Raw genomic sequence first — 27,608 nt, forward strand, 5'->3', positions numbered from 1 at the left:
ACATCACATACAGATGCATGCCAATTGGCTATATGTATCATAATCCTAAATCCCAACAGTGGGTTTCAATAGAACAATAGCAACACCCCAATATACCTAAAGTGCAGTGTTTAAACATTGTCCGAGGTTTACAGTATAATGGTATCCATAATAGTATGACATATGATTCAAGACTATATTTAGATATCCACAACTACCTGGGGATAAGTAATACCATATGGGTAAAGTTCCCAAATGGACGTGCATCCACCCCGACGCATGTTTCGGCAAAGCCTTCATTAGGGGGCTTTAACATGTCTGCAGATTGGACTGCTTTTTTATGGTGACAGGTTCCCTTTAATTGAGAGAGGCTAATCTGTCCTTATGTTTATTAACATTCAATGGTTTTATAATATCCCATTGATGTCAAACTCATCACTACCATCACATCAAAGATAAGTCATTCCCTTTCACAAATATTTCTGTTTCACAAAAATGTGGGACCTAACTGTTACACTTGCATTTTTAGTATGTTGAGAAATCGTGTGCTCATAAAACTGAGCAAAACAATCCATATTAACCCTTTCCGCCAATCTTGTCGGCATGGGTCCCTAGTTTTTTTTTAGCAACAACTGAGGCTCCTATGAATGTTCTAGGCACCTCTAAATAATGAGCATTGAGGAAAAAAACTGCAGTGTATGTAGTATGCAAGAAAAAAAAAACACAAATATTTTTTAGTCTATGTTTATGTTGCAAACTAGTAAAACATTTACATAGTAATTTATATTGACTCCTGAAGACTTGAGGGCGGACACCTGGATGTTCGGGTCTTGCGGGTTCGGCCGAACAGTTACAAAAAGTTTGGGTATCAGAACAGTACCCGGACCCCATTCACTTGAATGGGGGACCCGAACATACAGTGTTTGCTGCGCTGTCATGTGCATGACAGCACGGCAAACACCGCTTCTGATCGGCGGTGAAATCATCCCTGCCTGTCAGAGAGCCGTGGTTCCCACGCTGTCAAAGGACATTATGAGCGCTCAGCTGTGATTGGAGGTATAAAGATTACCTCCGGTCACTAGTGTCAGCTGATGGGACTAACGCACCCATCATCCAACACCTGCTACCGCTAATTACAGTGAGAGCAGGCGCAGTGGATGGGAGTATTCATCAGCCGCTCCTGTGCTGTTAATAAATACAGTTATATGAAAAAGTTTGGGCACCCCTATTAATCTTAAGCTTAATGTTTTATAAAAATAGTTTTTTTTGCAACAGCTATTTCAGTTTCATATATCTAATAACTGTTGGACATAGTAATGTTTCTGCCTTGAAATTAGGTTTATTGTACTAACAGAAAATGTGCAATCTGCATTCAAACAAAATTTGACAGGTGCATAAGTATGGGCACTTCACCAGAAAAGTGACATTAATATTTAGTAGATCCTCCTTTTGCAAAAATAACAGCCTCTAGTCGCTTCCTGTAGCTTTTAATGAGTTCCTGGATCCTGGATGAAGGTATTTTTGACCATTCCTCTTTACAAAACAATTCCTGTTCAGTTAAGTTTGATGGTCGCCGAGCATGGACAGCCCTCTTTAAATGATCCCACAGATGTTCAATGATATTCAGGTCTGGGGACTGGGATGGCCATTCCAGAACAGTGTAATTGTTCCTCTGCATGAATGCCTGAGTAGATTTGGAGCGGTGTTTTGGATCATTGTCTTGCTGAAAGATCCATCCCCTGCGTAACTTCAACTTTGTCACTGAATCATGAACATTATTGTCAAGAATCTGCTGATACTGAGAGGAATCCATGCGTCTCTCAACTTTAACAAGATTCCCGGTGCCGGCATTGGCCACACAGCCCCAAAGCATGATGGAACCTCCACCAAATTTTACTGTGGGTAGCAAGTGTTTTTCTTGGAATGCTGTGTTTTTTTGCCGCCATGCATAATGCCTTTTTGTATGACCAAACAACTCAATCTTGGTTTCATCAGTCCACAGGACCTTCTTCCAAAAAGAAATTGGCTTCTCCAAATGTGCTTTTGCATACCTCAGCCGACTCTGTTTGTGGCGTTCTTGCAGAAACGGCTTCTTTCGCATCACTCTCCCATACAGCTTCTCCTTGTGCAAAGTGCGTTGTATAGTTGACCGATGCACAGTGACACCATCTGCAGCAAGTGGATGCTGCAGCTCTCTGGAGCTGGTCTGAGGATTGTCCTTGACTGATCTGACCATTCTTCTTCTCTGCCTTTCTGATGTTTTTCTTGGCCTGCCACTTCTGGCCTTAACAAGAACTGTACCTGTGTTCTTCCATTTCCTTACTATGTTCCTCACAGTGGAAATTGACAGGTTAAATCTCTTAGACAGCTTTTTGTATCCTTCCCCTGAACAACTATGTTGAACAATCTTAGATCATTTGACAGTTGTTTTGAGGAGCCCATGATGCCACTCTTCAGAGGAGATTCAAACAGAAGAACAACTTGCAAGTGGCCACTTTAAGTAGCTTTTCTCATGATTGCATACACCTGGCTATGAAGTTCAAAGCTCAATGAGGTTACAAAACCAAAAAAAGTGCTTTAGTAAGTCAGTAAAAAGTAGGTAGGAGTATTTAAAACAAGAAAATGACAAGGGTGCCCATACTTATGCACCTGTCAAATTTTGTTTGAATGCAGATTGCACATTTTCTGTTAGTACAATAAACCTCATTTCAAGGCAGAAACATTACTGTGTCCAACAGTTATTAGATATATGAAACTTAAATAGCTGTTGCAAAAAAAAACAATTTTTATAAAACATTAAGCTTAAGATTAATAGGGGTGCCCAAACTTTTTCATATAACTGTAATTAAAAAAAAAAAACCCGGACTGGGTTCCCCTGTGTTTTTGTTAACCAGCCAGGTGCAACCCTCAGCTGTCAGCTTCAACAAGGTTAGTTATCAAGAATAGAGGGGTCCCCACACCGTATTTTTTAATTATTTAAATAAATAATTAAAAAAAGGCATGGGGTCTCCCCCATTTTTGACAACCAGTCCTGCTAAAGCAGACAACTGGGGCTGGTATTCTCAGGCTGGTAAGGGGACATGGATATCCCCCCCAGCCTAAAAATAGCAGCCCGCAGCTGCCCAGAAAAGGCACATCTATTAGATGAACCAACTCTGGCGCTTTGCCCGGCTCTTCCCACTTGCCCTGTAGCGGTTAATATTTGTGGGGTTGATGTCACCTTTGTATTGTCAGGTGGCATCAAGCCCACAGCTTAGTCATGGAGAAGCGTCTATAAGGGTATGTATCCACGGGCCGGATTACATCCGGATTAGCTGCGGATGGAACGCTGCGTACAACCGCAGCGTTCAACCCGCAGCGTCCAGATGTTACAGCATAGTGGAGGGAATTTAATTAAATCCCGTCTCCACTATGCGTGCAAACACACTTTCGACGGCCCTGCGTATACGGACATGCGGCGCGTCTTTTTAGAACCCAGCATGTCTGTTTACCTTGCGGCGACGCTCCGTCCAGCTAAATAACAGGGTCCTATTTATAGGGTGCGGAGATCACCGCGCGTACAGAAGGGGCGGCGCGAGTTTTACGATCCGTCCAAAGCGTCGTCAATCGGGACAGTGGACACGCACACCAAAAGACACATATCCATTACTAATCCTACAGTTGTATTGTAAATAAAGACACAGCCAGAATAAAGTCCTTTATTAGAATTTAAACAAAACACACTTTTCCTTTTTTATTTAAAAATAACAAACACAGTTATACTCACCTAACGCCTATTCCACCGAAGCCCTCGTTCTCCTGTAATAAAAATAAAAGTAAAATAAAAAAAAACAACAATATCCTTCACCTCTCCGTAGTTCTGTCCCATGCCATAATCCATGTCTGGGGTAAAACCGTTCTCAACCAGGACGGTGCCAGTTGCTACTAAGATTCTGTCCCAGTAATGTAACAATGTCTCTTCACTGAACACAGATCTTACCTGAGAATTGAATATTTTGAGAGTGAACGATTAGTCCCGTTGGAGAAAAGCAAATTTCTTTGATATAGTATATTGTAAAGTTGATTATTTTCATACGGACTATCGATTTATGAAATGAAAATTAAAATAACACTTAATATTTACCCCGTCACGACCTTTGGCATATAGTTATGTCAAAGGTCGTGTCCCTGCCTTTGATTAGAGCCCACCTCTTTCACCCCCACATGTGGTGATTGATTTAATCAGTCATCATGTGCCTTTAACAGCCTTAGGTATATCAAAGCTCTGCCTGCTGCTGTTAACCAGTTAAATCCCGCTGTCAATCACTGACAGCGGGATTTAATACTCACAGGCCACTGATGACTTGTCAGGACAGCCACAGGTCTGCTGATGACCCCAGTGCCTGTCATCACGATCCTTCTGTGAATGGAGGCTTGGGTTCATATATCTTGATTTCTTGTATACAGTGCTGATGCCCTGCTTTGTATAGCACAGGCGATCGGATGATCGCAGCTTCACGTCTCCTAAAGAGACTATTAAACACAGTAAAAAGTGAAAAAAAAAAAGTTATAACAAATATGAAAAAAAAACTAAGTTCAAATCACTCCTGTTTGGCCCCAGTAAAAATAAAACCATTTAAAAAATATATACATATTTGGTATCGCTGCGTTCGTAAAAGTCTGATCTATCAAAATCTAATATATATTAATCCAAACGGTAAACAGCGTAACGAGAAAAAAAATCTAAATTCCAGAATTGTTTCTTTAGTCTGTCAACATTACGATATAAAGCAATAAGAGGTGATCAAATTATTGTATCTACCCCACATGATATCAATAAAAACGTCAGCTCGGTGCACAAAAAATAAGCTATTACACAGCGCCATATCCCGAATAATGAAAACGCTACCGGCCTTGGACAGTGGAGATTTATTTAGATTAGAAATTTTTTTCACCACTTAAATAAAAAAAAAAAAAAAATCCTACACGTTTGTTATCTGCTTTCTTGTTCTGACCTGGAGAATCATATTGCTCCGGCAGTTTTACTATGCAGTGAATATGGTAAATAAACTCCCAAAACAATTGTGAAATCGCACATTTGTTTTTCAGTTTCAATACACTTGGAATTTTTTTACCGTTTTCCAGTATATCACATGATAAAATGAATGGTGTCATTCAAAAATACAACTCGATCCGCAAGAAACAAGCCCTCCATATGGCTGTGTGTACACACAAAAAAGTTATGGCTCTGGGAAGAAGGGGAGGAAGAAACTAAAGTGCAAAAATGGAAAATCGCAAGGTCGGAAACTCTTGTCCTGCACTGGTATTTGGTGCTACCGGAGATGTACCTTGTGCTCAGCTGTAGTATTTGGTGCGACCGGAGAGGTACCTTGTGCTCAGCTGTAGTATTTGGTGCGACCGGAGAGGTACCTTGTGCTCAGATGTAGTATTTGGTGCTACCGAAGAGGTACCTTATGCTTAGCTGTAGTATTTGGTGCTACCGGAGAGATACCTTGTGCTCAGATGTAGTATTTGGTGCTACCGAAGAGGTACCTTGTGCTTAGCTGTAGTATTTGGTGCTACCGGAGAGATACCTTGTGCTCAGCTGTAGTATTTGGTGCTACCGGAGAGGTACCTTGTGCTCAGCTGTAGTATTTGGTGCTACCAGAGAGGTACCTTGTGCTCAGCTGTAGTATTTGGTGCTACCGGAGAGGTACCTTGTGCTTAGCTGTAGTATTTGGTGCTACCGGAGAGGTACCTTGTGCTTAGCTGTAGTATTTGGTGCGACCGGAGAGGTACCTTGTGCTCAGCTGTAGTATTTGGTGCTACCGGAGAGGTACCTTGTGCTCAGCTGCAGGATTTGGTGCTACCGGAGAGGTACGTTGTGCTTAGCTGTAGTATTTGGTGCTACTGGAGAGGTACCTTGTGCTTAGCTGTAGTATTTGGTGCTACTGGAGAGGTACCTAGTGCTCAGCTGTAGTATTTTGTGCTAGCGGTACCTTGTGCTCAGCTGTAGTGTTTGGTGCTACCGGAGAGATACTTTGTTCTCAGCTGTAGTGTTTTGTGCTGCGAGGAGGTATTCTGTGTGCTGCGTAGTGATGTTTCTCTCACAGTTCATGGATTGTTGTCTTGAGTTCAAGTTGCCTAGGGGGTACGCTATAGAAACTGAGAAGCATTGAAAGACATTTTCAGATATTTTGCTTGTGCCATTGGCCAATTTTGTATAAATAGTTTAATTGAGAAAGCTGAACGTGTTGTCCCAACTTGGCAAGACATCTGCTATCCACAAGATATGTAATAACTTAGCTATCCTGATTCTGAGAGCAAGGCTTTACATTTTCATTGTCTGGATGGAGCAATGGCCACGACTTCTCTATTCATTGCATATGGGGCTACTAGAAAATGAGCACTGTACTCGCTATCTCTGACAGTACCTTAGATATTACGTGGACTAGTGGTGCGCATGCAGAAAAGGGAAACCTTGCTCTCAGGATTGTTGGATCCCCAGCTATCGTCAACTTATCACATACCTACACATTGCTAATTTAGGACAACGCATTTGTTTTAGAGTTTATTTGGTCTATTTTGTTGGAAAACAAGTTGAATAAAAAAGTGAAAAAAAATCAAATTTCACACCTGACTCTGCTCCATGCTGTCAAACAAACGGCATATTGGGTGTGCTTTTTAACTAGGAGTTAATTTACAATGAGTGACCCATATTGTTAAGAGACAACCTTAAATAGTCTGTTTACACAGGCTGATACCAGGTTGAGATGTGCGCTGCTGCATTACTGATCACTAACCTTGTCTTTAGTGCGCTAAGGCTGCAAGTGATCCCTGCAGTGCAGGTGTTTACACAGGATGATGCACTGCCAAGAACTATGATCTTATGTGTAAACCACCCTGTGTAGACTGCACGAATATTGTGAAAGCTTGTTCCTAGGAACGCTGGTTCACAAACATTGTGCAGTGCAACAAAACTGCATTAAAGCAGTCTCTCAGCAGTGATTGTTGTCTCCAGCCCCGTAATGACATTGAGGCTTGACTTCCTGAAAGCACAGTTTTAATTTCATTACCTCATTGACTTCATTAGCTCTCAGCACTGCAATAATTTTTGGAATGACCTTACCAAAGTTGGAAGCTAAACCTAATGCCTACGCAAGCAGCATTCTTTTAAATTAAATATAACAAAATGAAATTATCTCTAATTTAGGACTCGGAATTGACATGAACATAGCCTAACTGGTTGACCCTCTGTCTCAGGAAAGAAATATATGAGGGGTGCATGCTTAAAGATCAAGTAATTAATGAATAAACTTTTAGTTTGATTACAATATATATTTTTCTGGACTAAAATTGTCAAAGTTTCATTGCTAAACAAACTGCAATGTGTGTATATATATACACTCACCGGCCACTTTATTAGGTACACCATGCTAGTAACGGGTTGGACCCCCTTTTGCCTTCAGAACTGCCTCAATTCTTCGTGGCATAGATTCAACAAGGTGCTGGAAGCATTCCTCAGAGATTTTGGTCCATATTGACATGATGGCATCACACAGTTGCCGCAGATTTGTCGGCTGCACATCCCAAAGATGCTCCATACAAGGCAGGATGGATCCAAGCTTTCATGTTGTTTACGCCAAATTCTGACCCTACCATCCGAATGTCGCAGCAGAAATCGAGACTCATCAGACCAAGCAACGTTTTTCCAATCTTCTACTGTCCAATTTCGATGAGCTTGTACAAATTGTAGCCTCAGTTTCCTGTTCTTAGCTGAAAGGAGTGGTACCCGGTGTGGTCTTCTGCTGCTGTAGCCCATCTGCCTCAAAGTTCGACGCACTGTGCGTTCAGAGATGCTCTTAGGCCTACCTTGGTTGTAACGGGTGGCGATTTGAGTCACTGTTGCCTTTCTATCAGCTCGAACCAGTCTGCCCATTCTCCTCTGACCTCTGGCATCAACAAGGCATTTCCGCCCACAGAACTGCCGCTCACTGGATTTTTTTTCTTTTTCGGACCATTCTCTGTAAACCCTAGAGATGGTTGTGCGTGAAAATCCCAGTAGATCAGCAGTTTCTGTAATACTCAGACCAGCCCTTCTGGCACCAACAACCATGCCACGTTCAAAGGCACTCAAATCACCTTTCTTCCCCATACTGATGCTCGGTTTGAACTGCAGGAGATTGTCTTGACCATGTCTACATGCCTAAATGCACTGAGTTGCCGCCATGTGATTGGCTGATTAGAAATTAAGTGTTAACAAGAAGTTGGACAGGTGTACCTAATAAAGTGGCCAGTGAGTGTATATATATATATATATATATATATATATATATATATATATATATATATATATATATATAGCATTGTTCTTGAGTTCAATAGAATAGAGTCCAGTGTGATTCACGTGATTCACAGTGTCATACTGCAGAGAGATACGGGAGAGTCAGAAGGGGTTAATGACCATGACCTTTACGTGTTAGTGGATCATTAGGGACTTTAGTAAGATCAGTTTCTGTCCAGTGTAAAGCTATGTTCACACATTGATTTTTTGGTGCTTTTTTTCTGCAGCTTAAAGCCTGATCTCTTGGCAGTAACAAGGTTGCAGACAAAAAGCAGGTTTTGCTTGCTTTCTTGATGCTTTTTTTTGCTGCTTTTTCTGGCTGCTTTTTGCTGCATTTTTCAGGACTCCAAAGTTCAGCTTTGCTTCCAAAATACATACATGAACATTGCAAGGTGTTGGGCCACCGAACAAGACATACAGAATGTGAAACCATAAAACAAAGTGCTTAAAGGGAACCTGTTATCAGAAAAAAATGTGATTTACCTGCAAATATGGGTTTAATCTGCAGGTTTATACAGGGGCGGACAATGACAGCTTGGGGCCCCTGTGCAAGAAATGTGTCTGATCCACCCCTCTTTTATGGCGACAAAGCTATATGTTATTATATATTAAAGCGCCATTTATTCCATGGCGCTTTACATGTGAGGAGGGGTATACATAATAAAAATCAAGAACAATAATCTTAATCAATACAAGTCACGACTGATACAGGTGGAGAGAGGACCCTGCCCGCGAGGGCTTACAATCTACAACGGATGGGTGAGAATACAGTAGGCAAGCTGGTCGTGCAGTGGTTTGGTCGATTGGTGGTTACTGCAGGTTGTAGGCTTGTCGGAAGAGGTAGGTCTTCAGGTTCTTTTTGAAGGTTTCCACGGTAGGAGAGAGTCTTATATGTTGGGGTAAAGAGTTCCAGAGTGTGGGGGATGCGTGGGAGAAATCTTGTATGCGATTGTGGGAAGAGGAGATAAGAGGGAGATAGAAGGAGAATCTTGTGAGGATCGGAGGTTGTGTGTAAGTACCGGGAGACTAGGTCACAGATGTATGGAGGACACAGGTTGTGGATTGCTTTGTATGCCATGGTTAGGGTTTTGAACTGGAGTCATTGGGTAATGGGGAGCCAGTGCAGGGATTGACAAAATGGAGAGGCTGGGGAATAGCGGGGGGACAGGTGGATTAGTCGGGCAGCAGAGTTTAGAATAGATTGGAGGGGTGCGAAAGTGTTAGAGGGGAGGCCACAGAGCAGGAGGTGGCAGTAGTCAAGGCAGGCGATGATGAGGGCATGGATTAGGGTTTTTGCAGATTCTTAGTTTAGAAATGTACAGATCCGGGAAATATTTTTGAGCTGAAGTCGGATTGGATATGTGGTTTGAAGGAGAGATCAGTGTCAAGGATTACCCCGAGGCAGAGAGCTTGTGGAACTGGAGAGAGTGAGCAGCCATTTATTTTAATGGATTGGTCTGTTGCGGGAGTCGAGTGAGATGGGGGAAAGATGATGAATTCTGTTTTGTCCATATTAAGTTTTAGAAATCTAGCGGAGAAGAAGGATGAAATAACAGACTGTGGGATTCTGGTTAGTAGGGTGGTGATATCTGGGCCAGAGATGTAGATCTGTGTATCGTCGGCATAGAGATGATACTGAAAGCTTTGGGACTCTATGAGCTGTCCAAGGCCAAAGGTATAGATGGAGAAGAGCAGAGGCCCTAGGACTGAACCTTGCGGGACTCCGACAGATAAGGGGCGAGGTGAGGAGGTGGTGTGTGAGTGGGAGATGCTGAATGTCTGGTCTTATATAGTTATTGTTTGATGTATTATGCAATGACTGCTGATTGAGCATGGAAAAGGTTCTTTTCTAATGTAGGAGCTGATGGACTGGTCGTCTGGTCACCGGCTCCATCATCAGTGATATCATATATAACAAGAGGAGACTATGTAATAAAAGAGAGCGCTGTGAATAACAAAAATAACAAGAATACACTATGTAAGAGACATCACTGTACATAGCAGCAGAGGAAGCTATAGAATAAGGGACATCACCATATATAACTAAGAGGATGGTACGTAATAAGGGACGGTGTTATAAATAATAAAATAGGAAACTATGTAACGAAGGACAGTGGCATACATGATAAGTAAGTACACTATATACTAAGGGACTGTGCTATACATAAGTGAGTACACTATATACTAAGGGACTGTGCTATACATAAGTGAGTACACTATATACTAAGGGACTGTGCTATATATAATAAGTAAGTACATTTTATTATGTGCAATACATAATGAGGCTACATCCTGTATCTGTGCATCTATTCTCAGAGCCGTGATTTTCATGTATGTGTGAATGGACTTATAAAACTCTGAGTCCGTGTGCCATTCGATAAAAAAAAAAAAAAAAAAAAAAACAGGAAGCACACGGATATTTCACACAAATTTGAGAATGTAGCATAAGGAATTAAAAAAAAAAAACATTATCACTCCACGTCACACAGTGCAGATACAGAATAATATCTACATCCAGGCACTTACCACTAACGTCTCGTCTGACTAGAGACGCTTTCTCCTGTTTCTTCTCCATCTGGTCAGACCTTCATGTCAACATCTCCCAGCCACGTCTCGTCTTGTCACAATGATCATTGCAGCCCTGAATATAACAAGGTCACATACATTGTATACATACATGTCTCCCCCTGAATACAAATATGTACCCCACCATTATTAGACTATTAGTCATGCACCATTAAAAATATACAGTGATAAACGGCACAGTGTCCCCAATTAACTATAATCTCTGACTCCCAATAATATAAATTATCCAGTCTGTGACGCTCCCCAATTACCTGTATGCCCACAGAAAATATGCAAGGTTTTACAGTACAGGAAAAGTGAATGAGATCCCTGAAGTCTCATGCACACGCTGCTTATTTTTTCCTTGTATATTTGCAGCAGATTAAAATCTGCAAAATGTCAATTCTTGCAGCATATCTCACCTGTTCTAATGGGGAGAAATACCTAACAAAAGCATGGCAAAGATGTGGAAAAAAAAATGTATTTTACGCAACTTTTTTCTGGCAGCACATTAGGATATGCAGCAGAATGTTCTCCTGCAAATCTTGAACGTGTGCACAGAGCCTTAGTCCCTGTCCTGTGTCCCCCCCTTTCATTAAAAGTACTTGATAGCATGATAATGAATTTGAAAGTTGGAGAAGACGCCATCAAGTACTGAGCATCCTCCGCCACCTCCCAGTTCTTTAAAAGTCACTGACAACGTCTTTTCCCACCTTTCAGTTCATTATAAAGGGTCCTATGCACCTTATCACCTCCTCTTCCACTACCCAGTAAATTTTAAGTCCCCGATGGCATCACAATGAATTGTGAGATTGAGGAGGATGCTATCAGGGGCTTAGCATCCTCCTCCAACCACCAAGTTCATTTTACATCCATATCTAATATCGTCCTCCCCTTCCTCCTGTTCATATCCATTATAAGATCCCCTTCCTCCCATCCCAATCCCCCGCATCCCATCATTATCCTCTCCCCCACCTCCATCATTGTCCTCTCCCCCACCTCCATAATTGCCCTCTCCATCACCCCAATCATTGCCCTTCCCATCACCCCAATCATTGCCCTCCCCATCACCCCAATCATTGCCCTCCCCATCACCCTAATCATTGCCCTCTCTACCACCTCCATCATTGTTCTCCCCCTTTACCCCGTCATTGTCTTCTCCACTACCTCCATTATTGCCTTCTCCCCACTACCTCCATCATTGCCCTTTCCACCACCTCTATCATTTCTTTCTCCCCCACCACCCCTTCATTGCCCATTCCACCACCCCATCATTGCTCATTTTACCACCTCCACCATTGCCGCCTCCCCCACCACCTCATCATTGCCCTTTCCACCACCACCATCATTGCCCTTTCCATCCCACCACCCCCATCATTGTCCTCCATCACCTCTAATCATTGCCCACTCCACCACCAACACACACACCACTCACCTCTCTGCACGTTACACACACAAACACATCTCCTCCACCTACACACCTATACATACATACACACACTGCTCACCTCTCCTCACGTTCCCCCGCAACTGCAGCATCGTCGCCGCCGGCAGCTTTCTGTATGACACAGAAGTGCGCTGAATGCTGACGTCAGCAGCATTTTCTCCTGTAGGCAGCAGAGCTGCAGGGATTGCTCTCTGCCCGCCGCACATGAGGGCAATCTGGCCAGGGGCCCCCTGATCCTCGGGGCCGGAAAAACAGGCCATATTGCCCTCAGTGTTAGCCGCCCTGCAGTCCCCCCGGAATAATAGTGTTACTAACCTGCCCAGCCCCTGCAAGTAGCCGAATGGTGTGGTGAGAAAACTGAACTTTATCCCTCCCCAAAAACCCTTCCCCCCCATTCCACCCCACCCCGTCAACGTTCAGGTTTCATTTATGGGGGTAGGGCTGGCGCTGGGTCAGGCACCGCTCTGAATATGCAGAGCGCGGTGGCTGTATCCGCGCTCCGGGACCAACTGACAGCTAGCCCCAATGCAGAGCCAGTGCTAGTCAGGGCCGGGGACGCCTTTCTATACAAAAAGGGGTGACTGAACCAGCCCCGCCCCAGTGACCGAAACCGATTGCTGCCGGGGAGAATAAAGATAATTTTTTCCACTCAGCGTTCGGCTACATGTACGCCCCAAGCAGTTTAGTAAAGGCCCCGTCACACATAGCGACGCTGCAGCGATACAGACAACGATGCCGATCGCTGCAGCGTCGCTGTTTAGTCGCTGTGTGGTCGCTGGGGAGCTGTCACACAGACAGCTCTCCAGCGACCAACGATGCCGAAGTCCCCGGGTAACCAGGGTAAACATCGGGTTACTAAGCGCAGGGCCGCGCTTAGTAACCCGATGTTTACCCTGGTTACCAGTGTAAATGTAAAATAACAAACACTGCATACTCACCTTCGCGTCCCCCGGCGTCCGCTTCCTGCACTGACTGAGCGCTGGCCCTAACAGCAGAGCGGTGACGTCACCGCTGTGCTGTACTTTCACTTTACGGACGGCAGTCAGTCAGTGCGGGAAGCGGACGGCAAGGGACCTGACGGACACCGGAATGTGAGTATGTACTGTTTTTTTTTTTTACATTTACGATGGTAACCAGGGTAAACATCGGGTTACTAAGCGCGGCCCTGCGCTTAGTAACCCGATGTTTACCCTGGTTGCCAGTGAAGACATCGCTGAATCCGTGTCCACACACCGATTCAGCTATGTCAGCGGGACCTCAACGACCAAAAAAAGGTCCAGGCCATTCCGACACGACCAGCGATCTCACAGCAGGGGCCGGGTCAAACATAGCGAGATCGCTACTGAGGTCGCTGTTGCGTCACAAAACTTGTGACTCAGCAGCGATCTCGCTAGCGATCTCCCTATGTGAGACGGGGCCTTAACACTGTTAGGGGAGGAAACAAAAGAGTGTATGCAGACAGGATAGCAGGGGGTCGTAATTGAGTGTCCTCCAGAGGTGACACTCCAACCAATGACACTGTAGCCCTTAGGTGGTAGGGAAAAAAGTACAATGGAATCTTCAAAGAAGAATCTTCAAGTCTTCAAAGAAAGAGCACTTACATGACGAAAACACAGAGTTAAAATAGATAAACAATGTTAGATGAAAGGAGCAAAACTAACTTTTTATTTTAATCCGTGAGGTGTTAAGGTGCCTAGGGTCACAATCCAGCAACATTCAAGCTTCATGCCACCCCCTTCGATCCCGTAGCACAGTCTGTCAATACTTTTCACATAAAAGCCGGTGGGATCACAGCCATGACACGACTTAAAATGTTTAGGCATAGTTTTCAGTGAAGATAGATCCTCAATTTCACATGCTGCCAGGATGTCCATAATTTGCTCTCTAGTACGTAACTTAAGTTGTCAAGAAGGGAGACCAACTTAAATTAATTTACATGTGCATGTAGCATAATAAATAACAAATGTACTTCTGCAAGAATTATAGTTAGTCATCTTAAATTTACGGCTATCAGCCGACTCAAAAGATGTGGCCCTAAAAATATTTTGACATGCCATGCAGTCACCACAAGGATACTGGCCCCATTTCGATTCTGTTAGATGAAAAATTGATGGCGGTTTGGCCACATAATGGCTTCTCACCAAGAATGTTTTTATTTCAGTCAGGTAGTGATGGAGTTTCAGGGGTTGTTGCTGCCAAAATAGAGGTTCAGTCTTCAAAACAGTGCTTTTTCAAAATACTCCTCCTAGTTTCCCAGTGGCAATTGTAAGTGGAAATCTCAGTGGTGTCACTGTGGGATTTCCTCTGTGATTCAGTGAGTAGATTAGCGTGAGATGTTGCCCTATCGCGGCGATACCCAATTTTGATGTTTCTATTGCTTTATCCTCGTGTAAGGAATCTGTCCCTGAGGTCATCAGCTTGCTTTTCAAAGCAAGCATCCGATGGCTGACTAGATGCGCTTAGTCCTCAAAAATTGAACAACTGGGATGACCCGAATCGTTGATCTCATGTGGGTAATAAAGAATTTACTGAAGTCCCCTTCCTAAATAAATCTGTGTATTGAGCCATCATTGCATACCTCTAACTGGACATTTAGTAAGTTGATATGTGATGTATAGTAGTTGTATGTGAGTCTGATATAAGGACATTGCGGTTCAGCTCAAAATATTTAAGTTCAAATTCAGTACTTTGTCACATGATAAACAAGTCATGGATATAACTGTACTAGCACTGCAAATGGAAAACTGCCCGTTATCCTCCCACCAAAAGCCCCTCTCTCCCAGTGACCAAGAAAAGAGATTGATGTAGGAAGGCGCACACGCCATACCCATGGCATTGCCTTGATTTTCTGTAGAATGTAATAAACCTCAACAGCTCCAACACCAAATCACTCATGGGAGCATCCCAATTGCTCAATCTAAAAGTCGGCAGAATGAACCAATAAACAGCAGTTCAAGAATTGCTTTCATTCATTTACTTTGTTACTCCATTCACCTTGTGGTTTGATAGTACAGCTTTATTGTTAGAAGTCCGTATGATTCCAACATTTCCGGATTGATTATCTTTTGCTACTTTGGCACACTAAAACCTCTTTGTTTTTAATCAAAAATTAGTTTTACATCGCCATATATTGTGAGAGCGCAACTTTATTTTTAGGGGTGACAGAACTGTGTGAGGGCTTGTTTTTATGCAGGTTGAGTTGAAGTTTTTATTGGTACTATTTTCGGGTACATAATATAATCACTTTCTGTTCAGGTTTTTCACACACAGAAATAAAAATGGTGCATGTTTATTTTGTTTTCACACAAAAGCTGCATTTTAAGTGACTAAACCGCTTTCCCTCTCTTTGTTTTTGTGGGCTTTGTTTGTTTTTTTTAACATTTTTACTTAGTCCGCCTACATAGCTTGAGTATTTTTCACTTTCATCACTAGTCTCAGAACTTCTGTACTGCAGTGTGCGAGATCTATCCGTTTCATACTGACTCAGTCTGTTAGACCTTGCTTATGGCAGAGCCCAACAGGCCACCGTGCCCTGAGGTCATTACTAAGCTCCAGGGTGCCTTGGTAACCCACAATTGCTGGATCCCGATCAAGGTTGTAGAGTCGGAGTTTTGGTCCTTAAAAAAAGGACCGACACCCAAAAGATATAATAAATTGGGTTCAGGAGTTCAATACAGGATGTGCTGTAATTTTTTCATAAGAATTTGGGAAAGTTGTGATATGTCATATAAAGCCCTGTTCTATTCCTGATCATGGCGGGAGATGAATCTGTGCTGCACTTAATGTACACGCTCAGTAGAGAGGCAGTGCTGAGATGTCTGAGTCGGAGGGTTGGCTTACTGACTCTACAGCCCTGATCCAGATAGACATAAAGAAGGGACCTTCTCCCTCTGTTCTGTTAATTATTTAGCTGTTGCGATTGACAATTATGGGGTTAAACTGGTTGTGATCGGTACTTAAATAGATAGTATGCAGGTGATACCATACCTGCTGCATTTATACCTGTCAGGGGGCACTATCTTAAACTTCAGCACTGTAAAAATTGGATTAAGGCTATGTGCACACGTTGCGGATTAGGCTTAGGAATTTTTGATGCGGATTCTGCAGAAAACGCAGTTGCGGATTTGACGCATTTTTTGTATGGCTTTGCTACGGATTTACTGCAGATTTTTTGAGGATTTACTGCGTTTTTTACCCCTGCTGATTTCTATAATGGAATGGGTACAAAAACGCTGCAGATCCACAAAAAAGAAGTGACATGTAATTTTTTTTAATCCGCAGCGTTTCCTCACGGAATTCTCGGCACCATCAGCAGAGCATTTTTTTTTACCATTTATTTACATTGTATTGTAAATCACTTGCGGATCTGCAGTGTTTCTGTGCGGCAAAAAACGCTGGGGATCCACAGGAAATCCGCAACGTGTGCACATACCCTAAGTCTCCTTAATGACCGCTATAAAAAGGCGTATCAGAGGTCAATAAGGGGGTTAATGTTTATAAAATAATCTCCCCTCTCCTGGTTTACTTTTATAAACTGTAACAAATTATATAACAATATGTCACTTTTTCTGAATAACATATTTGAAAAAAAATTATAACCCTTTATCTTCTTTTAAGTACCTTTTATTGTTGAAAAAAACCCTTCCACATATTTTCAAAATTGCGTCTTTAACAACCCGAACTAAAAATCTAGCTTGCCGCCTTGCTTTCCAGTGAACGCCATTGAAAAAGAAAATAAAGAATTGCTATTTTTTGGTTACTTCACACACACAACAAATTAAATAAAAAGATATCAAAAAGTCATGAGTCCCAAAATTATACCAACAAAAATTTTAGTTTGTCCTTCAAACAATTAAGTCCTCATACATCCTCATCACTGAAAAAAATGTAAAAAAAAAAGATGGCTGTTGGAATATAGGGACTCAGGAAGACTTTCGTTTGTGGGATTTTGCTGTGATAAAGTAATAGTGTACATAAACTTCACATATTTGATATTGTTGTGTTCATAACAACCCACGGTATAACAATAGCGGTATAGTAAATGCAATAAAAAAAATAGCCAGAATTTTTGTTTGTGATCATTTAGTTTTAAAAAACAAAATTGAATTAACAGTGATCAAAAGACTAATGAAACCCAAAATGATACCAATAAATGCTAGGTATTATTTCCAAAAATAAACTCTCATACAACTCCCTCGACAAAAAAAATAAAATGTGGCAACACATAAAAAAGTATAAAATAAGTTTAAAATGAGCATATATTTATCCAGCCCAATGAAAACCATAAAAAGGTAAAAACCCCACCCTCTGGGAGTGAAAGGGTTCATAGCTATGATAATTATGGCTGTGCCTCCTAGCATGATGGGGTATGCAAGCAGAAATAATTCACTGTTTGCAGTGCTTTGTTTCCTGACAATGCGAGCCATGCAAAGTATCAGTCATGGTGAGGGGGTTAATGTGTTCACGCTGCACAGGAATATGGCTTTGTGTGTACATTGGTGTCTTGTGATCCCAGTGCAGTTTTGAGTTATAAGATGACCTCTCTTCATGCATGAGATATTAGGGTTTGTATAGTATTAGTATTGTATTAGTTTGTATTTACATATATGTATTTCTATAGAGGGAACCCAAAAGGATGCCCCTTTCCCTTCCAATGACAGTACTAACTCAATATTTGTTTTGTACAAGGCCATTTATGAACTTCGCCTACTTCCAGTTTCCGTACAGACGAGGAAGTGGCCCAAGTTGTTCTTACAAGAGTATTTTAGCTTGTTTTTATTGTTGTAACATTCCTAGGTAGAGCAAGAAAAGCTGGACAAAGTTTGGCCAAGTCTTCGAGTGCTGGCGCGGTCATCTCCCACAGACAAGCACACTTTGGTGAAAGGTAGGTAATGCAACAGGCCTTATCAGGGTTATTCGTGACATAGTTCTTAGGCACATTGTAAAAGATAGTAGTTAGGACCTACCTGCCTGTTTGTTTTTAGGCCCATAGTAAAAAAAGAAAAGTGTAGCTTCGAAAATGACATTAACATCTCTCCATTCCAATTCTTATTCTGCCTAGGTTCTTCTTTTCTAAAATGTTTCTAATTGCATATCTATTTTAGGCATCATTGACAGCACAGTGGTGGAACAGAGACAAGTGGTCGCCGTTACAGGGGACGGAACTAATGATGGGCCAGCATTAAAGAAAGCAGACGTGGGATTTGCCATGGTACATTGGAATAATACATTAAGTTATTGCTTTACAGGAGCATTTACACTTTCTGTAGTAGCTGGAATTATGAATTATGAACATCCACATTTTTTTAAAAATATGTCAAGACTCAACATGTACTTTCTTTTATAGGGTATAGCTGGTACAGATGTGGCAAAGGAAGCCTCAGACATTATCCTCACAGATGATAACTTTACCAGCATTGTAAAGGCCGTTATGTGGGGACGCAACGTGTATGATAGCATCTCCAAGTTCCTTCAGTTCCAGCTCACTGTTAACGTGGTTGCTGTCATTGTTGCTTTCACTGGAGCCTGCATCACTCAGGTAAGGAAATGTGTGTGTTTATATCTTATTGTGTCAGCACATGTCGCAATTACTCTCAAAACTTTTATTTACTCAAGTCAAAGTGAGTGACCTTTTCGGAAACAAAATTAAAGATATTTTAGGTATTTAAAGGGGATTTCCACTTGCGATAAAGTGCTCCACAAAGTGTCTACAGTTCATTAAATAACAAACTCATCAGGTACTCCATGTCCCTGGCTCCCGCCATTTCTGCAATCCTGGTGTTATGACTAGCCAGCCAGTCAATTAGCTCGGCAGCTAGAGCTAGTGGTGAGTTGCTCTCTTGACATGATGTCACTGCTGTAGGCCGTTTCCACACATCCCTGTCTCTGGTACATGTGGTGACTGTTTTCACACATACCGGAGACACTTAAATACATAGATCCATTCAAGCGAAGTGTGACCCACACGTAGACATGTCCGTTTTTTACCAGCAGCACGGGCTGCAGAACGTCCATCACATGCACGCAGATGAAACACTGGGATGTCATCCTTGTGACACATATCGGCGCCTGAGAAGCAGCGGTACAGTAAGACCGCTCTCATCATTTCTCCCCTGCTCTGCAGGCAATCAGCGCGATCAGGGGAGAGTGATGAGCATTATATTAAAGTGATAACTATGAGAGCAGGCTGCGGCTGATGGGAATGTTTCTCCTATCAGCCTACACCTGCTGCCACTTATAACAGTGAAAGCATGAGCGGCTGCTGAGAGTATTCATCACCTGCCGCCTGCGCAATAAATAAATAAAAAATCAGGCTTGGGTTCCCTTGTATTTTCTATAACCAGCCAAGCAAAACTCACTGCTGTTGGCCGCAACCCTCAGCTGTCTGCATTGGCAAGGCTCAATATCAAGAATAGAGGGGTCCCCACGCTGTTTTTTTAAATGATTTAAATAATTTAAAATACCCATTTTTGACAGCCAGCCTTTGCTAAAGCTGACAGCTGGGGGCTGGTTTTCTTAGGCTGGTAAGGGGCCATTGATATAACCTCACCCAGCCTAAAAATAGCAACCCGCAGCCGGCCAGGAAAGATGCATCTACTAGATGTGCCAATTCTGGCACTTTGCCCAGATCTTCCCATTTGTCCTGTAGCGGTGGCAAGTTGGGTTCATATTTGTGGGGTTGTTGTCACTTTTGTATTGTCAGGTGACATCAAGCCCGACTTAGTAATGGTATTTTTAGTCTGGGAGGGGTCAATATCCATCAGCAAGGCTGGTTGTCAAAAATGAGGGGACCCCATGCCGTTTTTTTAAATTATTTATTTAAATAATTTTTAAAAATAACAACAGCGTGGGGACCCCTTTATTCTTGATAACCAGCCTTTCTGAAGCTAACAGCTGAGGGTTGCAGCCCCAAGCTGTGAGTTTTGCCTGGCTGGTTATCAAAAATACAGGGGAACCCATGCCGGATTTTTAATTAATTTACAGCGCAGTCAGCGTGTGATGAATACTCCCATCAGCCGCCAATCGCTGTCACTGGTATTAGTGGCAACAGGTGTAGGGTGATGGGCGTAATAGTTCCATTAGCCCCCACCTGCTGTCATTGTTATCACTTGAATATAACTCTCCTCATTCTCCCCTGAGCGCCAGCAGAGCAGAGGAAAATGATGAGAGCCGTCTTCAGCATCGGCGCCGGGGAACAGCGCAAAATATACCGCTGCTTCCCTGGCGCCCATGCGTGTGGTACTGATGCAGTACACAGGCGGCACACAGTTGCCACACTTGTGCCCAAGTATTGCACACACGCACACGGAAATCTCCGGTGCTGGTTTTTCCGGTATCGGAAATATCAGGATGTCTGAAACTGGCCTTACTTACAATACTAGGACCACAGCAGGGGTGTGTACATCCCCTTTAAGACATTGAATTGTCTACTACTGGACAACCCCTTTTTAATAGCTTTGCTGCACAGAACAAAATAAAAAGTCATACCTCTCGGACCGTCATTCATATGACATTCTTATGTCACATAGCTGCTGTGACTGACCAGTGTGCACTTATTAGGGGCAATGGTTACATAACATAATATGCGATGTGCTGCTGAGAGCGATTACTTTTTAATGGTTTGATTACTTGAAAAATTAGTGTTTAACTCGTCTATTGGGTAATTGGCATATTTACACTGTCTGATCGAGAGCAAGCGTTCTTGTGAATGTTCATTGGCCAATTATTGGCCCATCTTCCTCCAGAATCATAATCCTAATCCTGATGTACACATTTCTATCAGGCATTATTTTGCACACCCAAATGCTAGAATGTTAACTGTTCTTAATTGCATTATTTCTGCAGGACTCTCCGTTAAAGGCTGTGCAGATGCTTTGGGTCAATTTGATCATGGATACCTTTGCGTCCCTTGCACTTGCCACTGAGCCTCCCACAGAATCACTACTTCTGCGTAAACCATACGGTCGTAACAAGCCACTCATCTCGCGTACTATGATGAAAAATATTTTGGGACATGCCATATATCAGTTGACTATCATCTTCACTCTGCTCTTCGCAGGTCAGGATTGTGTCTCCTTTGAGTAAAGTAACCTATTTTCTTTATATGGACTTCTGTGTGTTACGTGCTGGTTTGTACATCTCGTCTAATTGGCAAACATGATAGAAATAATAGGGTTATTTGCTGTTTACCTGTTTGGTTTCAGGCCATATGATATTCTAGCTAGGTCACTATACATCATTCTCTTATAGTTTTTGTATTATTTTTATGGCTTTAAAATTCTGAACCTTTTAGCTCTGATGTCTGCTGTTAGAGGAAGGTGACAGAGGTAACACCCAGCACCTTCTCTGTGTGGAGTGTGTTCAGTTTCTGAGCCCACTATATATGCATGCACCCACTATATATTGTAATAATACATAATTTATCAGGAAAAGGTTAGTAAGAGTGAGTGCTCTAAAATATAACTGAATTGTCTTGAAATGAACAAGATATCTCAAACCATATAAAGAAAGTCAGCTCACCTTCAGCATTCTCCAGCCATGTTTGTTAGGTAGAAGGCAATCTATGGGAGGATGGAAATCACACTGGATTTTTGATTATTCAACACCCAGGACATGACTTAAAACATAGATGATCTCTTGGCTTAGCTTGTATGTCCTGGTAGCTGATGGGTTTAAAAATACATGTCAACTAGAGATGGGCCGATAGGTTCATGGGGAGGCTGGCACGACATCAAAGTGCAATGGCGACGTCACATCAGCCTGGCTAATCAAAAGCTGCTCCAGGGATTCCGGAATTTAAAGTGGCTGTACTATCTCAGCCAGGTATGTTTGACTCTGGAACTCTACGGCATTTTAGAGAAAAACATACTTTAATAGCCGTTGGGCTGCGCTATAGACTACTTGAGAAAGAGCCACCTGTGCTCGAAACGTTGTATTTGTATTTTCTAAGATTGAATAAAACTGCAGCTCTTTTAAATTTCACCTTGGAATGGAGGCTGTCTACAATCTTTTTCATTCGCTGCGCTATATAGAGTAGTCAGACATGCGGGTCCCCTGCGGCTTCTCCCCACCCGCTGCTAGTGACTGACATGTCTCTGCCTATAATTACACATAGGTAGAGACCTGTTAATCCAGGGCTGGGAGCGGTTACTATTAAAGCATGTTTTTCTCTGAGATGCCTTAGCGCCGTATCATGCATTGGGCAGGATGAATCAAGTGTCAGGTTCCCTTTAAGAGTTTTGTGAGCCTCCTATCCAGTGGTAGAGACTACTGACCTGGCTGATGGATTGGAGTCCCATGAATCAATCTGCACATCTATAATGTCAACCGCTCTAAAAAGTGCATAGAAATCACGTCACATCGCCCATGAGAAAACATTAGGATTAAAATTCACAAAACAAAATTATATCCCAAGCTAATTTATTACAAGGTAATCAATATAAACAACCACAAGATGGCAGCACAATGCCTGACATCCAAAAAGAAGCCAACCATAAATAGATAAAATGTAAATTTTATTCCATAATAACACAAAATGAAAACATGTATTAAAAACTACACAATAAATTCAGGATAGTACCCCATGGGAAGGTAGAAGGAAAAACACCTGCAAATGGCCACAGTACAAAATACAAAATATCACAGGACTCCCATGACCGCTAGACATAGTACACAGAAAATATACAGTGCATAACGCATCCCCCATGAATCTGTGTATAAACTATGAAAAGACGCCCAATCCGATCCTGAAATCCTACCTAAACCTGTAAAGCTGACCGTAAGGCATACATGAACAAAGCAGACGCCCCCGGAAGAAGCAAGGGCGAAACGCGCGTTGGGGCGCTGGGAAGTGCAGTGGGAGGAATATACACCTGCTTGTGTCCACCAAGGTAATTGTTGTTCCATACCTTTCTACACCTCTGCTTTGTTCATGTATGCCTTACGGTCAGCTTTACAGGTTTAGGTAGGATTTCAGGATCGGATTGGGCGTCTTTTCATAGTTTATACACAGATTCATGGGGGATGCGTTATGCACTGTATATTTTCTGTGTACTATGTCTAGCGGTCATGGGAGTCCTGTGATATTTTGTATTTTGTACTGTGGCCATTTGCAGGTGTTTTTCCTTCTACCTTCCCATGGGGTACTATCCTGAATTTATTGTGTAGTTTTTAATACATGTTTTCATTTTGTGTTATTATGGAATAAAATTTACATTTTATCTATTTATGGTTGGCTTCTTTTTGGATGTCAGGCATTGTGCTGCCATCTTGTGGTTGTTTATATTATTTGTTAGAAGTACCATTGCTCTATGTTTGTTGGACATATTGTGTTTAAAAAGGTAATCAATAGTAATAATGATCTGCTTTGTAGTTTAACCTCACTGAAAAGTTTATGTAAAATTTGAAGTTCCATAATGCCTCTCAATGACCAAGAGCTCTACTTGAAATGTTTAAAGGAGTTCTCCAGGAAATGAGAAAAATAGCTAACTAAAGGAAATGTCATTAGAAATTCCCTAAATCCATTTAATTGGCAAATCACAATTCTTTTCTGCAGGGAGGTAATCATTATAGAATTAAAATGTCTTCCGCCTTCTTACATTGACAGAAGTCTGTCCTAGAATGTTTGGACAGGTCTCTGTAAGCATGTGCAGTACAAACCCGCCCCATTCTTTCTTATGTAGGAAGATGTACTATTCTAATACTACCGGATATATCAGGGGTGCTGAGGTAAAAAGAGGCTACTCACACTACTGTCCACATCTTTCTGATCTAATACTGGAGATAGAAGGGATGCTGAGGTAGGATGAGGCTGCTTACAGTACTGTCCACCATCAATCGTATCTAATACTGGAGATAGCATGGGTGCTGAGGTAGGATGAGGCTGCTCACACTACTGTCCACCATCTATCGTATCTAATACTGGAGATAGCATGGGTGCTGAGGTAGGATGAGGCTGCTCACACTACTGTCCACCATCTATCGTATCTAATACTGGAGATAGCAGGGGTGCTGAGGTAGGATGGGGCTACTCACACTACTGTCCACCATCTATCGTATCTAATACTGGAGATAGCAGGGGTGCTGAGGTAGGATGAGGCTGCTCACACTACTGTCCACCATCTATCGTATCTAATACTGGAGATAGCATGGGTGCTGAGGTAGGATGAGGCTACTCACACTACTGTCCACCATCAATCGTATCTAATACTGGAGATAGCATGGGTGCTGAGGTAGGATGAGGCTGCTCACACTACTGTCCACCATCAATCGTATCTATTACTGGAGATAGCATGGGTGCTGAGGTAGGATGAGGCTGCTCACACTACTGTCCACCATCAATCGTATCTATTACTGGAGATAGCATGGGTGCTGAGGTAGGATGAGGCTGCTCACACTACTGTCCACCATCTATCGTATCTAATACTGGAGATAGCATGGGTGCTGAGGTAGGATGGGGCTACTCACACTACTGTCCACCATCTATCGTATCTAATACTGGAGATAGCATGGGTGCTGAGGTAGGATGAGGCTGCTCACACTACTATCCACCATCTATCGTATCTAATACTGGAGATAGCAGGGGTGCTGAGGTAGGATGGGGCTACTCACACTACTGTCCACCATCAATCGTATCTAATACTGGAGATAGCAGGGGTGCTGAGGTAGGATGAGGCTACTCACACTACTGTCCACCATCAATCGTATCTAATACTGGAGATAGCATGGGTGCTGAGGTAGGATGAGGCTGCTCACACTACTGTCCACCATCAATCGTATCTATTACTGGAGATAGCATGGGTGCTGAGGTAGGATGAGGCTGCTCACACTACTATCCACCATCTATCGTATCTAATACTGGAGATAGCAGGGGTGCTGAGGTAGAATGGGGCTACTCACACTACTGTCCACCATCAATCGTATCTAATACTGGAGATAGCATGGGTGCTGAGGTAGGATGGGGCTACTCACACTACTGTCCACCATCAATCGTATCTAATACTGGAGATAGCATGGGTGCTGAGGTAGGATGAGGCTTCTCGCACTACTGTCCACCATCAATCGTATCTAATACTGGAGATAGCATGGGTGCTGAGGTAGGATGAGGCTTCTCGCACTACTGTCCACATCTTTATCATCTAATACTGGAGATGTGAGGAGGTAAGAAGAGGCTGTCCACCTTGTCTGTCTGAATGACTGGACTTTGAGTTTGTACTTCACATGCTCACAGGCCCTTGTGAGAACATTCTAGGACAGTTATCTGTCAGAGTAACAGGATGGTGGCCATTTTAATTCTATATTGATTACCTCCATACACAAAACATTGTGATTTACTAATTATAAATAAATTCTTCAATCTATTTCCTTTTCCTTTAGTCTTTTTTCCTATTCCTGGAGAACTTCTTTAAGCTTAAGCCCCATCTGTAATTTTTTTATTTGTAGATTCATAAATCGTAGGTTTTAACCCACATCCCGCGTGATGATCATTTCTTACATGAAAAACTGCAAGCAAACCAATTTAATTTGATATTGACAATGTTTAGTATCTAACATGTTTGGCCAAAATATGATTGCATGAGTATACCTTCAAATGGCTGGCAAATGTCTGCTAGGCTTGAGGGACCTGAGGAGCACTCCTGCTCTTCATTATCGCTGACTATTTACAGGTTTTCTTGCATGTGATCTGACAACCATTTTTGTAGGAATGCCAGAGAAGGCTTTTCAAAGAAATTCCGTTTGCATACACACTGGCATTTACTTTGTTTAATAAAGTAAAGTATTAAAAATAGTTAACAAATCTATCATTTTACTTTAGTTTAAATCATAGATTTATTATAATTAATTGCCAATGTACACTGCATCTTGTAAGATCAGGCAGATTAGCTTGTAAAAACAGGATTTAATTGGCAGTGGATGTTGTTGCTCCAATGTTTTTTCGTCTTCAGACCAATGTTAAAAAATGCATAAGTGAGATAATGATGTTAAGTTTTTAACCACCACTATTTAAAAACATGAATATAGGTGGCATTTGTTCGTATTACTAAAATGAAGGTATAATAGTCGACTAACCTTGCATCTGAATATTCAGACCCTCAGCCTCCCTACAATCTGTTATTAAAATGCATAAGCGGGCACTATAATCTACTGAATAAGTAGCAGTCATAGTGTTCCGCCAAGTGCAGAACCTCAATCAAACACCGTCCTTATCATAGTACAGAAACCAAATGAAATACACTGCTCAAAAAAATAAAGGGAACATTTAAACAACAGAATATAACTCCAAGTAAATTAAACTTCTGTGAAATCAAACTGTCCACTTAGGAAATAACACTGACAATCAATTTCACATGCTGTTGTGCAAATGGAATAGACAACAGATGGAAATTATTGGCAATTATCAAGACACACTCAATAAAGGAGTGGTTCTGCAGGTGGGGACCACAGACCACATCACAGTACCAATGCTTTCTGACTGATGTTTTCGTCACTTTTGAGTGTTGGTTGTGTTTTCACACCCATGGTAGCATGAGACGGACTCTACAACCCACACAAGTGGCTCAGGTAGTGCAGCTCATCCAGGAAGGCACATCAATGTGAGCTGTGGCAAGAAGGTTTGTTGTGTCTATCAGCGTAGTGTCCAGAGGCAGGAGGCGCTACCAGGAGACGTGGAGGGGGCCGTGGGAGGGCAACAACCGAGCAGCAGGACCGCTACCTCAGCCTTTGTGCAAGGAGGAACAGGAGGAGCACTGCCAGAGACCTGCAAAATGACCTCCAGCAGGCCACAAATGTGCATGTGTCTGCACAAACTGTTGAAAACCGACTCCATGAGGATGGTCTGAGTGCCCGATGTTCACAGATTGGGGTTGTGCTCACAGCCCAACACTGTGCAGGACGCTTGGCATTTGTTACAGAACACCAGGATTGGCAAATTTGCCACTAGCGCCCTGTGCTCTTCACAGATGAAAGCAGGTTCACACTGAGCACATGTGACAGACGTGACAGTCTGGAGACGCCGTGGAGAGCGATCTGCTGCCTGCAACATCCTTCAGCATGACTGCTTTGGCAGTGGGTCAGTAATGATATGGGACAGCATTTCTTTGGAGGGCCGCACAGCCCTCCATCTCCATATGCTCAGCTCATCAGAGGTAACCTGACTGCCATTAGGTAACGAGATGAGATCCTCAGAACCCTTGTGAGACCATATGTTGGTGCTGTTGGCCCTGGGTTCCTCCTAATGCAGGACAAAGCCAGACCTCATGTGGCTGGAGTGTGTCAGCAGTTCCTGCAAGATGGCGG

The 27,608-nt window shown here is 42.5% G+C and overlaps 1 protein-coding gene across 5 annotated transcripts in view; it reads left to right on the plus strand.

Moving 5' to 3' along the window:
* ATP2B4 (ATPase plasma membrane Ca2+ transporting 4) overlaps positions 1-27,608 on the plus strand; it is a 250,881-nt gene that overhangs the window by 191,225 nt on the left and 32,048 nt on the right. For all 5 annotated transcript variants that reach the window (XM_077295436.1, XM_077295437.1, XM_077295435.1 and 2 more), the window contains 4 exons: positions 18,111-18,198; positions 18,419-18,525; positions 18,661-18,852; positions 21,159-21,372. In XM_077295436.1, the coding sequence (XP_077151551.1) occupies positions 18,111-18,198; positions 18,419-18,525; positions 18,661-18,852; positions 21,159-21,372 (601 nt within the window). The remainder of the gene's footprint in view (positions 1-18,110; positions 18,199-18,418; positions 18,526-18,660; positions 18,853-21,158; positions 21,373-27,608) is intronic.

This window comes from Ranitomeya variabilis, chromosome 3 (genome assembly GCF_051348905.1).
Source record: "Ranitomeya variabilis isolate aRanVar5 chromosome 3, aRanVar5.hap1, whole genome shotgun sequence".
NCBI classification, from domain to species: domain Eukaryota; kingdom Metazoa; phylum Chordata; class Amphibia; order Anura; family Dendrobatidae; genus Ranitomeya; species Ranitomeya variabilis.